Below are 15,160 nucleotides of genomic sequence, written 5' to 3' on the forward strand. Positions count from 1 at the left end.
TGGCAGCCAGCTGTTCTTCTGCCTTTTTTAATGGTGAGACTGTGAACCCTGAGCCTGTACTTGGTCTGATCTGTCTCTACTATACTTTTGTATCTCAAGCAGTGAGGAGTTACTCAGTCAAGTCATATTCTCTGATTAGGGGCCAATAACATCAAGCTAAAATCCTGTTAGTGTCTAAAGTATGTAATAACGTGAGACTATTTACAACATTGAAAAAACTATATAACAAAGTACACTGCAATTAGAGGCAACATACAGACCAGCTGTTACAATAAAGTTTACTCATTGATGTAAAATTCCCTCTGATTACAGCCTTCAAGGTGAAGTTATACACAACTCATCTCAGCATTTCCGCTGCACACTTTGATAACAGGATTCCTGCTTCCGATATATTCACTTTAATTGTGTGCTTTATGGAATATTATTTATGTGAATGATAGTTATGATTACAACCTTAATGTCACCATCTCCGCAGTGCAGTGTGATAAAGGGTTGTTCCAAGAATTCACATACGTTAACAAATTGATTGATTTATGTTCCTTTAATAACCAGTCTATTTACTTACACAAAATGAATAGGAAAAAATTAAGTTTATGCACAGACAGATATAAAACATTTTAGATTTGATAATACTTGATTATTCAGAGATATTCTGTTTGAGGTTGTTCAGAGATTATTCAGAGATATTCTGTTTGTATAGTTTGAGGAGCCTGCTCGGACCCAATACAGGGTAGTTGGTGCAGTATTAATCACAGTTGATTTGAACTTTCCTGCAACTGCTTATTATCAGTAATTATTGCTGCTCAATATTAAAAACTTCCTTTTATTGAGGAAGTAATTACCCAGTTCTAAGCATTAATTTTGGGAAATTTGATGAACATTAGATGTTATATGTTAAAAGCATGTAGCAAAACTCTGAGATGTTCTCACCATTATGTTTTAATACAGCTCTTATGCTATAATTCAGCAGGAAAAATTGCCTATCGAGTTGCACCGTTAAACATAATGTGTTCAGCCACGTATTGATTATTGTAGCACAGTGTGAAATTCAATTACAGCATGTTAGACCTTCTCCAGTGTGGAAGGGTAATGCATATCTTTTGGACGTCATTGTATGTGTGTGTGTGTGTGTGTGTGTGTGTGTGTGTGTTTAATATTCATTAATTTAACAGCTTCTGTTCAAAATGAACTGATAAACTTTTCTTTTTAAATTATTATTATTTTATGTTTAATTAAGGTTACCCAATATAGGCTTTGTCCATAAAGGGGTGCTAGTGAGCCACTGAAGCTCACACTTGATTTAGCTTCCAGTTAATTTTGTGAAGTGTATATTAAGTGCATGAGTACAGAGTGAGCAATGTCTAATGAGTCACATTGTTAACAAGACTTGTAGAATACAAATTTCAAGTTGAGAAATGTAAGAACCATAGGTTATTAGAAGCCTTTTATTTAGCACGATCTTATTTCCAAAGATACCAAAAGATTCAAAATTGTTCAACTCCAAAAATTTCATACCAACACATCTACACATCAACACATCTATTTCATCTACACACACAACACACACACACACACACACACACACACACACACACAATCAAAGTCAGTAAAAGCGGCAGAAGAAAATAAGACACACTTGGGGCTTCTGGACTGAAAAACAACACAAGATCAAAGGTCTTTCTAACAGACAAAATCATATCTGTCTGCATACATCTGTTTCTAAATTGGGTGGCCAAGACAGATGTCTAACAGTTCCACAATACTGTAGATCTGGCTTTATAATATATAACTGCTAGTTGTATGTGGCTGATGATTGATGCCAGTAAATGTCAGAACAAAGAACAGTGATATTTGGCTAAAACAGTTAAACATTTGAGAACAACTCCCCAATTGTGCATAATTGATGTCAGTCTTCAAGTATGAAAAGGAAAAGCCCTTTGGCTACTCAGTCTAAAACGCTTCCCCCATTTTGACTTCACTCCCTCTTTCCAATGACTCTCCAGAGGTCCTGACAGTCATCCATGAATGAGCTATTTGTATGATATTTGTTTACACAATGCATTATCATTTTCTAATATTACAAGACAGCTTTGGTGCACAATACTTTTAGTGACTTCATAATGTGGCAGTGGAAACCATTTCCTATCATCTTCTTCTATTCAGCACTTAATTGATCAGAGGAAATGTGTTTGGAGTAATCGGGGTACAAGACATAACCAACATGACAGATTTAGACAAATAGAAGGAGGATTTTTGGCTGACTGGGCAAATTCATTTATACCCCAGGAGACTTAGGAATCCATTATCTCTTTGACTGCTCTATTAGGTTTAATTTACTCTTTACTGGAGTATTAAGGATGTCAAAATGGACTCCATTTCTGGAATCTATAATAGCAGAGCCTTTAGTGCTAATTATCCACAGAGCATGACAGTGTCCACCTATACATATTTGATTCAGTGCATAGTTTTATATCATCTAAATCTTAAAAGACATCCAAACAAATAACCACAAGGGACAAGTGTGATTAGTTTGGTTTTCCTGAGTTAGGGTGTATTATAATAATTAAGTTATTAAATGGCTGTTATAAAATCAAGAATTCAAAGTGAAGACATCGGTTGTGTATTTTTATGAAACACTACATACTATACGTGATTATTTATAGGCCTGAGGTTCATGTGCACAGTAGTGAAGTTAAAGGCTGCAATCCTTTTCAGAAGCCAGTGAGAGCTAATAGGGCGGCTTCCCACTCACATAACTCTACCAATCTAATAGTGAGTGACTAACTTTCCGGATCCCACTCACTAATGTGGTATCAAATCTCTCTCTCTCATCTAAAAATATGCCTGTTGTACCAGTGTGTGCTGAGGAGAACAGCTTAATCCACTTTCATTGTCTTTCCTCTGGTCAGTCTCCATGCATTCTGGCTCGACTTCAGGTGTTTTAAGATAATGTTAAGAATGATTCGTATCTGATGTGGTGAAGCTTTCTAAACTTGATATATAATTTTTGTATATTGATATATTCCTCTTCTTTTTCTTCTTCTCCTTCTTATTATACTATTTCTGTTGTTGTTGTTGTCCTACTAGTAGGAAGAGGAGGAGGAGCTTATGCAATATTGAAGAAAACTGTTTAGCACTGTGACTTTTTACTTTCATGTTGCTCTGTAAGCGAGTTTTATGATGATTAATTAGTTATTAATTAATTTATCTCTCTATGCCCTTTAAATGTAAAAATCCAAAACCTTCAAGCAAAGCTGCCAAGGTTGAAAGCTGATGTGTTTAGTACACAGATCTCATTTCCTGTGGTCTGAGCTGTAGGTTACCACAGACATTACGTCTTCCTTCTTACAGTTCCTTAAAGTGCCTCTTTAAAAGCTGTCATCTACATTTTCCGTTACCTTCAAAGCAAAAACTACTCACTGATACAGATGCTACCTACAGCATTGTTGTAGCCTGTTAATGCATTTTTATATAAAATATGAAAAAAGACATCCTGCTTTTTTCCCCACATACATACACATACATACAAGATACATGTGACTTGTTACATGTTTTCTGATTTTGCAAAATGGGAAAATGTATGCCAAAGACCAAGCCCATAACCAAAAGAACAACTCTTTTAGTTGAACTTATCAAAAAAGTACTAGCTGCAAGGGCCTAGGAGGGCTGGACTTTCCTGAGTAGGAGGGGTTTAATAGAAACTGTATTGCTTCTACTTACAGAGAGAAATTCTCGGCCCCTCCTATTCAAGCGGTCTTTTACACATGCTCATACACAGCTCCAGATCAGTCTCACAGCCACTCATACATACACTTGCCTGGACAGGATGGTCAAGAGGGAATCACATTCGTCAGATCACCTCACTGGAGGTTCTCACAGAAGGGTAGGAAAATATGTCCATTCATTTCTTTGCATGTTTATTGGGGTGGGTGGAACAAGCAATGACAAAGTCTTCATTGGACAAATCATATTTCCAATTAGTGACAGTTGCAGGACTGAACTTGCTTTGAATGGTCGCTTCAAGTAACGTCACTGCTTGTGTCATTGACTAACATTTGCATTGTCTATTTTAAGTTTTTTTCTATCTGTATATTATAAGGCTACTTATAGTTACTTAAGGCTATTTATGTTTTTGTTTGTTTGTTTGTTTGTTTGTTTGTTTGTTTCATCTGATATAATTAGTCCTCTAGCATGACTTGCATTTACAAAGCCAAAATAATACAATGTTTTAATTTTTTAGCAATGATTCTGATAATAGTAAAACACTTAATACCTATGTAACTTTATACCTATACCTAAGACCTGGACTTTCAACCTAAGATATCAGGTTTAATCTCCAGCATCCGAGTTGATTAGATTGTAAAGAAAAAATCTGACATCTGTGTATTTCACTAGAATGCCAAAGTAAAGTGTAGTAGATACAAATGCTGTATAGTGCAAAGTGTAATAGAGTAGTTAAATATATTTATGGTGTCCATTTGCAGTCATTGTTCTTTATTTGAGAGCTACTGAGAGTACTAAACATTAGCGGTACATTTCTAAGATCATGCTGCTAAACCTTTTGGGTTCATTATCTCTGTTGATTATCAGACTGTTGATCTGGACAGTTTGTGCCTGATTTAGTTATGCTTTTTCATCATTGCTAGTTCTTTTTGAAAAACTCTGGAAGCATTGCATTTCTTGACTCACTGTAACCACTGTATTTGGCACCAAATTTCAAACCCTTTTCAAAAGCACTTCAGTCTTATTTTCATGCATTTAACTCATTTGTCTCAAGTTTCGAAAACCCAACAGTAATATGAAATAAGCTAGGTGTCATAGTGTTAACTGCTAAATGTGAATACTGCAAGAGTTTACTTAGCTCTATGCCATTTGTCTTTTTCTACATTCACAGATAATGACAACTAAACTGGCAACAGCTATAGCTGCTTTCTTTCTCTTGGCCAGTATAGCCGTCATTATAGCAATAGCTACAGTTCAGGTGAAACAGAGGACTTATCTTTCCCCTGGACTTAAGGTAAGACTATTCATATGGGCCTAATCAAACTCACAGATCATTCCCAGAGTATCAGAGTGAAATAACAATAATCACATTTTTTAAATATAGATAGAATTCTGTATTATATATAAAATGTGATTTTATATATATATATATATATATATATATATATATATATATATATATATATATATATATATATAGTAATTATTTGTAATTTGTATTTGTAATTATAGGAGAGAAACTGACCAGGTACAAGAGACAAAACTTGGAAATGCTGAGTATGCAAGAGTTAGTATAAACCTGGTACCTGACAGCAATTATTTCACACTAGGAATATTCAGTGTTATTATATGCTCGAGTGAAACTGCAAGCTGTGTACGCTTAAAAGAGTTCAAAAGAATTTATTGGATAATTAAGTGCTCTTAGCACCCTAAAATGCTTTTTCTTGAAAAACGGAAAGGGAAACACTTTGTCGTAATGCTTTCCATAGAAGGGCTCCTACAGAGGAATAACCACAGAATCATTTTCTAAGTCTATGGGTGTGGATTTCCCCCTGCAGAGCGTTCATTGATTTGTTATATATTTATAGCTTTAACTTTCTATAACTTCTTAATGTTTAACACAATACCTATTAGATTATGAATCACAGTGGGTTTTCCTCTGCATCTGGGTCTGGGATACCACCACCCATGGTCTGTATTGTGAAGTCATTTTCTGTGTTGTGAAGCTATTTATTAGAAGTAGAGTATGTGTTTTCCATTCGCGCTTCTCATGTCAGAACATGAAGTGGACCGCAGGCAATAACGAACGCCTCTTGACAATATGGAGATATATTACTGGACAAGGCAAGACTGCATGAGCGTACATTTCTTTTAGTTTCTGTTAGTTTAGTTTTGTTATTTCATACATTTCTTCTGCACAAATATGCACAAATATGCATACTGTTTTGCTTTGCTGGAAGATACACTATATGGCCAAAGGTTTGTGGCTACCAGACCATCACACCCATATGTGCTTTTTGTACATCTAATTCCAGATTTAGTCCTACTTTGCAGTTATAATAACCTACATTCTTCTGGGAAGGCTTTCCACTAGGCTTTGGAGCATGGCTGTGGGGATTACTGCCTATTCAGCCACAAGAGCATTAGTGAGGTCGGGCACTGATGTTGGGCGCGGAGGCCTGGGGTGCAGTCCATGTTCCAGTTCATCCCAAAGGTGTTCAATGGGGTTGAGTTCGGGGCTCTGTGTAGGCCACTCGAGTTCTTCCACTCCGACTTTGGCACATCATGTCCTCATGGACCTCTTTTTGTGCACAGGAGCATTGTCATGCTGGATGTTTGGCATAAGCTCCTTGGTTCCAGTGAAGGGAAATCATAATGCTACAGCATACAAAGACATTCTAGACAATATGTGCATCAAATTATCTAGCAGCAGTTTGGAGAAGGCTGTGATGGACTAGTTAAGTGAATGTGTGATGATCAGGTATCCACAAACCTTTAGCCATATAGTGTATGAATTCTGAACCCTGCTCATAAACATGTTATGCTCTCTCATTTAGGAATCATTCTCCTCGCTCTCAGGTTTTCCACACTGCCAAACATCATAAATCAATCAGTCTTGGTTATGAGTTTCAATCAGGAGAAAATGCCCCACTCTAAAACCACACAAGTGGTGCTGATCCATTACAAGCAAGACTATCACCAAAAATTAAGATCATTTATTATATTACAGGGTCTGTGCACATTTGCTTTTAATACACATAAAGAATTATGTTGTTTGTTCTGTCAGAAAGTTGTTTATTCTGTCAGAAAGTAGCAGCCAAACCACACTGAACATCTGTTTTATGATACAAAACCTTGTCCACATGCTACATACGACCCAAATTAAGCACGTAGAAAAGTATTAATAATTTTGTTGGTTGAAAACCATAAGCCATTCTGATTAGTTGACGGCTTTTGGATGTGATTAAAATCTAATCTGAGAGTGTTAAAATTTGCAAGTGACAAGTGATTTTGATGCACATGCACATTTTCCAAACACAGAAATGACAGAAAATACTGTCATTAGTGTAATTTGGGGTGTAACCATACAATTATTTGCATGACCAAAAACAAATCAGAGTACAAGCAGACTGAAGAATGGGCTTGGCTTATTTTTGTGTAAAAAAAAAAAAAAAGAAAGAAAGAAAGAAAGAAAGAAAAAAAAGGAGATCTGTGTGAGAGCAGCAGGAATCATATTTGTGCATTAAGTTATTGCACATAACATCATGAATGTATGTTCAGTGAGCAAAAAAAAAATTCAGCTACAGTAAATTGATAGAGCTCTAATTGCTGCGTACAACTGGGACTATTTATGACTGAATGTTCCAGTGCCTCTCTCTGTCTCTGTCTCTCTCTCTCTCTCTGTCTGGCTCTGTCTCTTGGTCTCTCTCTCTCTTTCTTTCTTTCTCTCTCTAATTTCTCTCTCTCTCGCTCACTCACTCTCCCTCTTTCTCTCTCTCTATCTCTCTGCACAGTATGGTATTGTGTTGGATGCCGGCTCCTCCAGAACTACTGTATATCTATATCAGTGGCCAGCCGAGAAAGAGAACAACACTGGGGTTGTGACCCAGACTACAAAATGTCTGGTTAAAGGTGTGGAACAAACATTCATCCCCATAATGCACAGTCTGAACATACAGAATTGTGAAGGAAAGCCCTCTTTTCTGTGGGATTTCACCCAACACTAAAACTCAGACTAGGATTTCCTGTGCTGGATGCGAGGCAATGAAATGGGACTGCAATCTTATTTATTGACTGCTTCAACTAATAGGCAAAGATTAAATTCTCTTTGAACAAAGAAACCAGGAGTTTTTCAGCCCACATTGACATTTATAGCTGATTTCATAAAAGCAAACAGAAAGCAATGCCTTGTTTTCAAACCATACATATGCTCTCTATCTCTCTCTCTCTCTCTCTCTCTCTCTCTCAATATATATATATATATATATATATATATATATATATATATATATATATATATATATATATATATATATATCAGTTTAGTGATTGATACAACAGAGATTAGACTGAGCATTTGTTTACATCTGCAACCTCAAGTGAATATTACACTACATTGTATTCCAACAAAAGTGTGGCCAATGCCTATTAACAAGCCATTCTCATATGAAGACTGTATGGCCATGCTATTTCTCCTTACACTGTTTCTCAATTATCACATGACACCTTGTGATAGGTGACATGTATTATATGCTGGATTGTAGGCTATTAAATAAAATGACTATGATCATGTTCACTGACAGGTCCTGGTATCTCAGAAATGAATGCGGAAGCCTGGAACAGCCTTAAAAAGTGTATGGCAGACATAACGGAAGTCATCCCCACACATCAACGTGAATCAACGCCCATCTTTCTTGGTGCAACTGCTGGCATGAGACTGCTCCAGTAAGCTTTTTTTTGTTTTTGTTTTTTTACACAGCTGTTTGTCTGTAACTGTGTGATCAAACCTACTGCTTTCCACTTTTAGCACAAAGATCACAATTCCCTTATTATTAAAGCTACATTATTCATGGATAAGCAGTATAGCCTATGTCATCATTTATAATCCCACTATCCAGTGTCCTCCTAAAGAGGATGGGTTCTCTATCAAGGTTTCTTCCTCTTGACATCTCAAGGAGTTTTTCTTGTCATTATCACGTGCGGCTTGAACTTTAGGGATCTAACTCTACACCTGGGTTTCTGTAAAGCTGCTTTGTGAAAATGGCTGTTGTTAAAGGTTTCAAACAAATAATACTGGATTGAATTTAATTGGATAAAACCTGACCTGTAAAACAGTTTTTATTTTAGATGAATTAACTATCACAATATTTGTACACAGACAGAAGAGTCAAGAGAAGTCCAATGCTGTCCTGCGTTCCATACAGGAGTATCTTCAATCTTTACCATTTGATTTCCACAATGCTTCCATCATCTCAGGTCAGGAAGAGGGGCTGTATGGGTGGATCACCGTCAACTACCTGATGGGAAACTTCTTGGAGGTCAGGTCAAGACGGAGCGTCCAGTTCACATTCATCACTCTTTATTATTGCATGTTTTTATACTTTTTCCTCGGGACATTTTTGGGGAAATCTGCATAACAATGGTTTCTAGCATATTTTTATGTCTAGGCTAGTTTGTTGATGTTTTTGAATATCACAAACATAAATTACAGTACATTTGTAATATTCCCCAGATCAGTAGTATTTATTAAGCTGTGCTTTGTTCACTTTGATCTGTACAGAAAAATATATGGAATGCATGGGTTCATCCTCGTGGAGCACGAACCGTGGGGTCATTGGACTTGGGCGGCGCCTCCACTCAGATTGCCTTCATGGCCCCACTTGATGCCAGAGGAGCAGATCTCATCCAAATTTCACTCTATGGCTATGAATACAATGTTTACACACACAGCTTCCTGTGCTATGGCAAAAATGAGGCTGAAAAAAAAGTTTTGGCAGAGCTTGTAAAGGTAACGTTTTCTGATCCTGTAATAACTTTGCACTTAAATGTTAATTGTTGTTGGGGGAACGCAGCTATACAGCCAAGTGCAAAAGTTTGCATAAATCATAGGACAAAAACAAAAGAAGACAAAGAATTGTATATTTTAGTTAGACACTTAGTGTGTTAGGCTTCACAGATGTTCCTTTATAAGTATCAAAGATTTTCAGTTACAGCAGAATATGTTAATATAATGATAACTGCATGTTTAGCACATTTGCACCTTGCAAATGTGCTACTTTTACACACTTGCACCTCCGGGGTTGGGGAGTTTCTCGGCTCCCGTGCGGAGTTTGCACGGTTTCCTCCGTGTACTCCAGTTTCCTCCCCCATTCCAAAAACATGTGTTGTAGGCTGATTGGTGTTTCCAAATTGTCAGTAGTGTGTGAAAAGGTGTCCAGAGTGTCCCCCAGCTTATGCCCCCTAAGATAGGCTCCAGGCTCCTCGCAACCCTGTGTAGGATAAGCGGTACAGAAAATGGATGGATGTATGGATGGTTTTGTTTGCATGTCCCTTTATGAACTTGATACACATATTATTTCCTAACTTATATATGTCCACAATTTGCCTTTATAACTGTCTCATAACATATTGTTCTTGACATATCTGTTTTAACACTGTCATAAACAGTCAAATCAGTTATGAGTACACAAAGATTCGTAGCAAAACCTCTTTTCAAAAATATTTTCTTCTTATAGCACCACATTTTATATTAATGCATTTCACTTTTAAGAGTTTGCAATTCTATTTTTTGTAGATAAATTATTATGTAAAGGTGTATTTTCTTTTCTCGGATTAAAAAACACAGACAATGCAAACACTGCCCTCAGCTGTATATGCTGTAATGAACCTTCTCGTGTGTCATCCAAACAAAATATCACTACTACAAAAATACTCTGGCTTTGTGTATTATTATTATTATTATTATTATTATTATTATTATTATTATGCAAAGTATGTGAATTACAAATATTCTTTTTTAGAAAGTGCTGAATGTCATCTCAGTATGTGGCCAGTGTTCATCCTGTTAGTGCTTCATTATAGCATTACTGTATCGATCAATCCATTGGACTTGTTTTAATCCTCACTCTAATTACACAAACCAGACTGGAGCAAAGCTGAGAGCAAAATCCCTGTAAAACTTTCCTTGTACTAATACAATAATGTTCATACACAGTCCATTTAAAGCAATGGAGCGAGCTTAATCCTAGCTATATTAATGCTTTCCCAGACTACTCTGACATTAGCAACGTCCTGTTGAGAAGTGGCAGATAAAATTACATTAGCCTTCATTATCTTTCCTCCTTTTTATTTTGCTCTTCTTAGCTAGAAATGATACCATATACTGCATACCACAGATATAGCTGATGTGTCATCTTTTCCTAAAGAGCTAATGAGTTGCGGTTTTCTTTTTTATGGTATAATAACTAACCTTAGCACCTTTTGCCCATCTCAGCTGTACTCTGATTCATCACGTATAAATCACCCATGCTACCCTCTTGGCTACAACATCACCATACCTGGAGATGACATCTTTGGCAGTGAATGTACAAAGACTTCTACTCCACCTCGCTATACCCCAGAGAAGTCCTTCACGTTCTTTGGACAAAGTGATCCAGCGATGTGCAAAACTTTGGTCAAGAGGATTTTTGACCTGAACTCCTGTCAGGGGAATGAGCACTGCTCATTTAATGGAGTATACCAACCACCTATCACAGGTGACTTCATGGTAGGCATTCTTAACTAATTTATACAATTATGATCATATATCATCAAGCAGATTTCCATTTCAGTCTTTGTGGATTGCTAAACTAAACAAGGAAATGAATCCGACGTACTGAAACCAACGTTTAAGTGCGTTACTTAAGTGGAGTTTGCCATCTGATCTTATAATTCATTAAAAGGGCAAGTTTAATATCAGTATGGTTTGTAGGCATAGTATGCTTAAAGCATATATCCATCATCACAATGACTGCTTTAGTACTGCACTGTTGGTGTTAATGTATCTATTGCTGTTAAGGCCTATGCAGGATTTTACTACACAGCTGGGGCTCTGGATATAAAGGGCTCTAACAGTCTGGAGAAGTTTAACTCCACCGTGTGGTCATTCTGCACTATGGACTGGAAAACAGTGAGTACCTCCCACAGAGTGTCAAAGAGAATGTACTGTATGGTATCTATTTTTTAAAGTGGTTTCTCTTCTATTTGAATTGTGCTGAAAAAGTCAAATGACTGCTGACTGAGACAAATCCGTTTTTTTTTTCCAGCTCAAGAAAAACTACAACATCACAGAGAAACACTTGAAATCGTATTGTTACTCTGCGAACTATGTTTATACAATTCTCGCAGATGGATACAAGTTTAATGCAGGCAACTGGGAAAAACTTGATTTTCAAAAAGAGGTACGATTATTACATATAAAACACAATCACCCACTTTCATTAAATGCTTTGTCCTGATCACGGTCACGGTGGATCTTATGCCCAGGAGCACTGGGCTTGGCAGCCCTGATACTAATAATTATTAATTATTTTAACTCAGATCTCAGGGTGTAAATATTAGAACACAAGCATCAACCTTATTTATGTTTGGAAAATAACCATAAAAAGCAGATTAATTAAGGCATCATATTAATGTTCACCTGTTCACCTGTTCACCTGAACAGGGTAAAGCAGTTCGTAATGAATGAATGAATGAATGAATGATATAGATTGCTGTGAACTTCTTAAAAAATGAGTACAGATAAAATAATCATGAGTGCAATTATTTGGTTCATTGTTGAAAATGTATTTATTGAAAAATCAATCAATTCATTAATAATCAACATTAATTAACAGTACATGTGATTTTGTTAATGCTCAGTGTTAACTTACAGTTAATACTGTAAATAATGTTGACTAACAAAATCTTTACTGTAATACACTCTTTCCAGCCCTTGACATACACAATATACATTCTTTTTTTTTTTCTTTAAGATTTTTAAAAATCTTTCCTTTTTGAAAAAGACATACTGGTCAAGACAGTATTTCGCATCACATTCCTTAGTCACTGGACCTCTTGTATTTCCTACCCACAGTTCTAAAGTTAACAATTTAAAGAGGTAACAGTAAATTCGCCATTAAAATGTAACTGCTGGTGTTTTGCAGGTAAATAAGACGAGTATAGCCTGGTCCCTGGGCTACATGCTAGCTCAGTCTAACATGATCCCTGCAGAGGCAAAGCTCCCGCAGCTACCCATTTCCAACAGTGTGTTCGCTACTCTGCTCTTCCTGTTCTCCGCTCTCACCATCATCACTCTTATGTTCCTCATTATCAAACTGGTGCAGATGTTTTACTGATGTCTCTGAAAGCCCTACTCAGGAGCCTAGTGATTGCCTTTGAGCAACAGCACTAAAAAAAAGCACAATGAAATGCAGGAAAACCTTTGTTTACCATGCTGTCTGTGCTACTGGTTCAGCTATTCCTGACAGGGCCCAGAAACAGGTTCACACTACAATATTCACTGCCTGAAGTCTTGCCATCTCCACCAAAGAGATGCACAATAGCACATGTAACCTCTTCTATATTATTTCAGCTAAATGAGAGATTCATCTTTATTGCCAGAATGCAAAATAAAATATAGCATTTATGATGGTCTGCTACTGGGAAAGAGGTCAAAGCACTTTGCAAAGAAGCTGTTTGAAGGGTTTATCATTTCTACATTTGCTGACTGTGTTTAGATTTCATTAATTCAGTGTCAAGGGTCAAGTTGAAGACACTTAAAAGGAAACAACGTGAAGGTATTTTAAATTTAATGGGCTTCAACAAACTATGATTTTATATTGCACAAATGTTCATGTAATTCAGATGAATCTACATGATTCACACTGTAACTAAATTGATCAAAACAGGTTGTTTCTTGCTGACAATTGTTCAGTTTAAACATGCTTCTACTGTGCTTCAATATGTAAATCATTGCTTAAGACACAAAGTTGTGTGTGATTGTGGTAGATGTTTCACAATCTATTTAATTTCATACTGGAATATTACTGTAATAAGAGCGAATAGCGATACAGTAGAATTGTGACAGTATGTCTAGTACTGTTCCACATGCATTTTAGAAAGGCTCAAAGCAGATTTATCATATTTAGAAAGTGAATAATTAATATTTAATAAGTGATTGTGTTTGCCAGTGCTACTACTAAAACTGCTCATCTCTATCCACTCCATCTTCATATTCCCTATTTTGACAGGTTTACTTAACATTGATGTGTTTTCTAGATTGAGCGTGTTAGATGTAACATAAAGGCTCTAATTTGTGGATTTATTATGCAGCAATATAACAAACCAAGCCAAAGTCATGAATAGTAACTTGTAAATAATAATAATAATAATAATAATAATAATAAATCTACATGTAGCCTGTAGCATGTAGAATTTTCAGGGTAATATTGTTCTGTAAATAAAATGCACTAAACTTGCCTTATAACATATCATACTTACCCCTAAACCTAACAGAATACTATGGAAAAACGAGGAAACAATCCTTGCTTTCACCAACATTAATGAAATTTTGGTAAAGCACAGGTTTACATAGTTGTTTTCACAGATTTGTACAGGGTATTGGTTAAGCAAATCTAAAATATAATAATAATAATAATAATTAAAAAAAGGTCTATACATTCTGATGGGAGATGATATTGTTCAGGATATGGATTTCTCCTCTCAGAATTAAGAAAGCATACTTAAAGCATCCAACATTTTTGTTGTGTATTATATGTTTGTCTCATTGTCTTGCATTGTGGGTTTAAAATAGGTTTGAATGCATGTCATATTTCAGCGCACATTTTTGTGAAATGATAATAAACTTCATTGAATGTTAACAAACAAAAAGATTCCCGGTATGATGTTTATATTGGTTGCTGTTTTCCATAGATGGATCAAATAAAATACAACCCCAATTCCAAAAAAGTCGGGACGATTTGCAAATCATTGCATTCTGTTTTTATTTACATTTATTTACATTTTACACAGCATCCCAACTTTTTTTGGAATTGGGGCTGTAAGATAAGATAAGACTTTGTTGATCCATCCATCCATCCATCCATCTTCTACCGCTTACTCCTTCTTCAGGGTCACGGGAACCTGGAGCCTATCCCAGGAAGCATCGGGCACAAGGCGGGGTATACCCTGGACAGGGTGACTTTATTGATCCCATGGGGGAAATTAGATAGATAGATAAATCTAGATTTAAACATCTGCAAATTACATAAACTTGCCAGTAGAGAGCAGTATTGACTTAAATTCTTTACAGTCATGGAGGTTTAAAACTGATTAAGTTTATATAGAAAATATGTAATATCTGGATTGTGATTATAGATGATTCTGTCTGTCCTCCCTCTATAGGCTACTTCCAGTGCACGCGTATGACGTGTACGCGCACGTGAGCAGGCGTTTAAAAGCTCGTGCGTGTGTGTTACATTGCAGATTAATAACTCAATTACAGTGAAGTGCAGTGTGTAGGATGGACCTTCAAATCATATAATGCAGCTTTGTAGAAGGGTCAGGTTAATGCATGGCGCCGGTGCACAACCAAGTCTCCAGGTTAAAAAAAAAAAAAAAAAAAAAAAAAGTTGTGTTT

The 15,160-nt window shown here is 36.2% G+C and overlaps 1 protein-coding gene across 1 annotated transcript; it reads left to right on the top strand.

Moving 5' to 3' along the window:
- The first annotated feature begins 3,556 nt into the window (after positions 1-3,556).
- entpd3 (ectonucleoside triphosphate diphosphohydrolase 3) lies at positions 3,557-14,728 on the top strand. Its single transcript, XM_053630515.1, has 10 exons — positions 3,557-3,883; positions 4,895-5,017; positions 7,518-7,635; positions 8,307-8,448; positions 8,882-9,041; positions 9,284-9,511; positions 10,997-11,269; positions 11,561-11,671; positions 11,808-11,942; positions 12,687-14,728. Exons 1-10 carry the CDS (start codon positions 3,827-3,829, stop codon positions 12,876-12,878), a joined length of 1,539 nt encoding a protein of 512 aa, XP_053486490.1. The 5' UTR covers positions 3,557-3,826; the 3' UTR covers positions 12,879-14,728.
- Positions 14,729-15,160: the final 432 nt, after the last annotated feature.

Source organism: Ictalurus furcatus, chromosome 1 (genome assembly GCF_023375685.1).
Source record: "Ictalurus furcatus strain D&B chromosome 1, Billie_1.0, whole genome shotgun sequence".
Taxonomy (NCBI): Eukaryota; Metazoa; Chordata; class Actinopteri; order Siluriformes; family Ictaluridae; genus Ictalurus; species Ictalurus furcatus.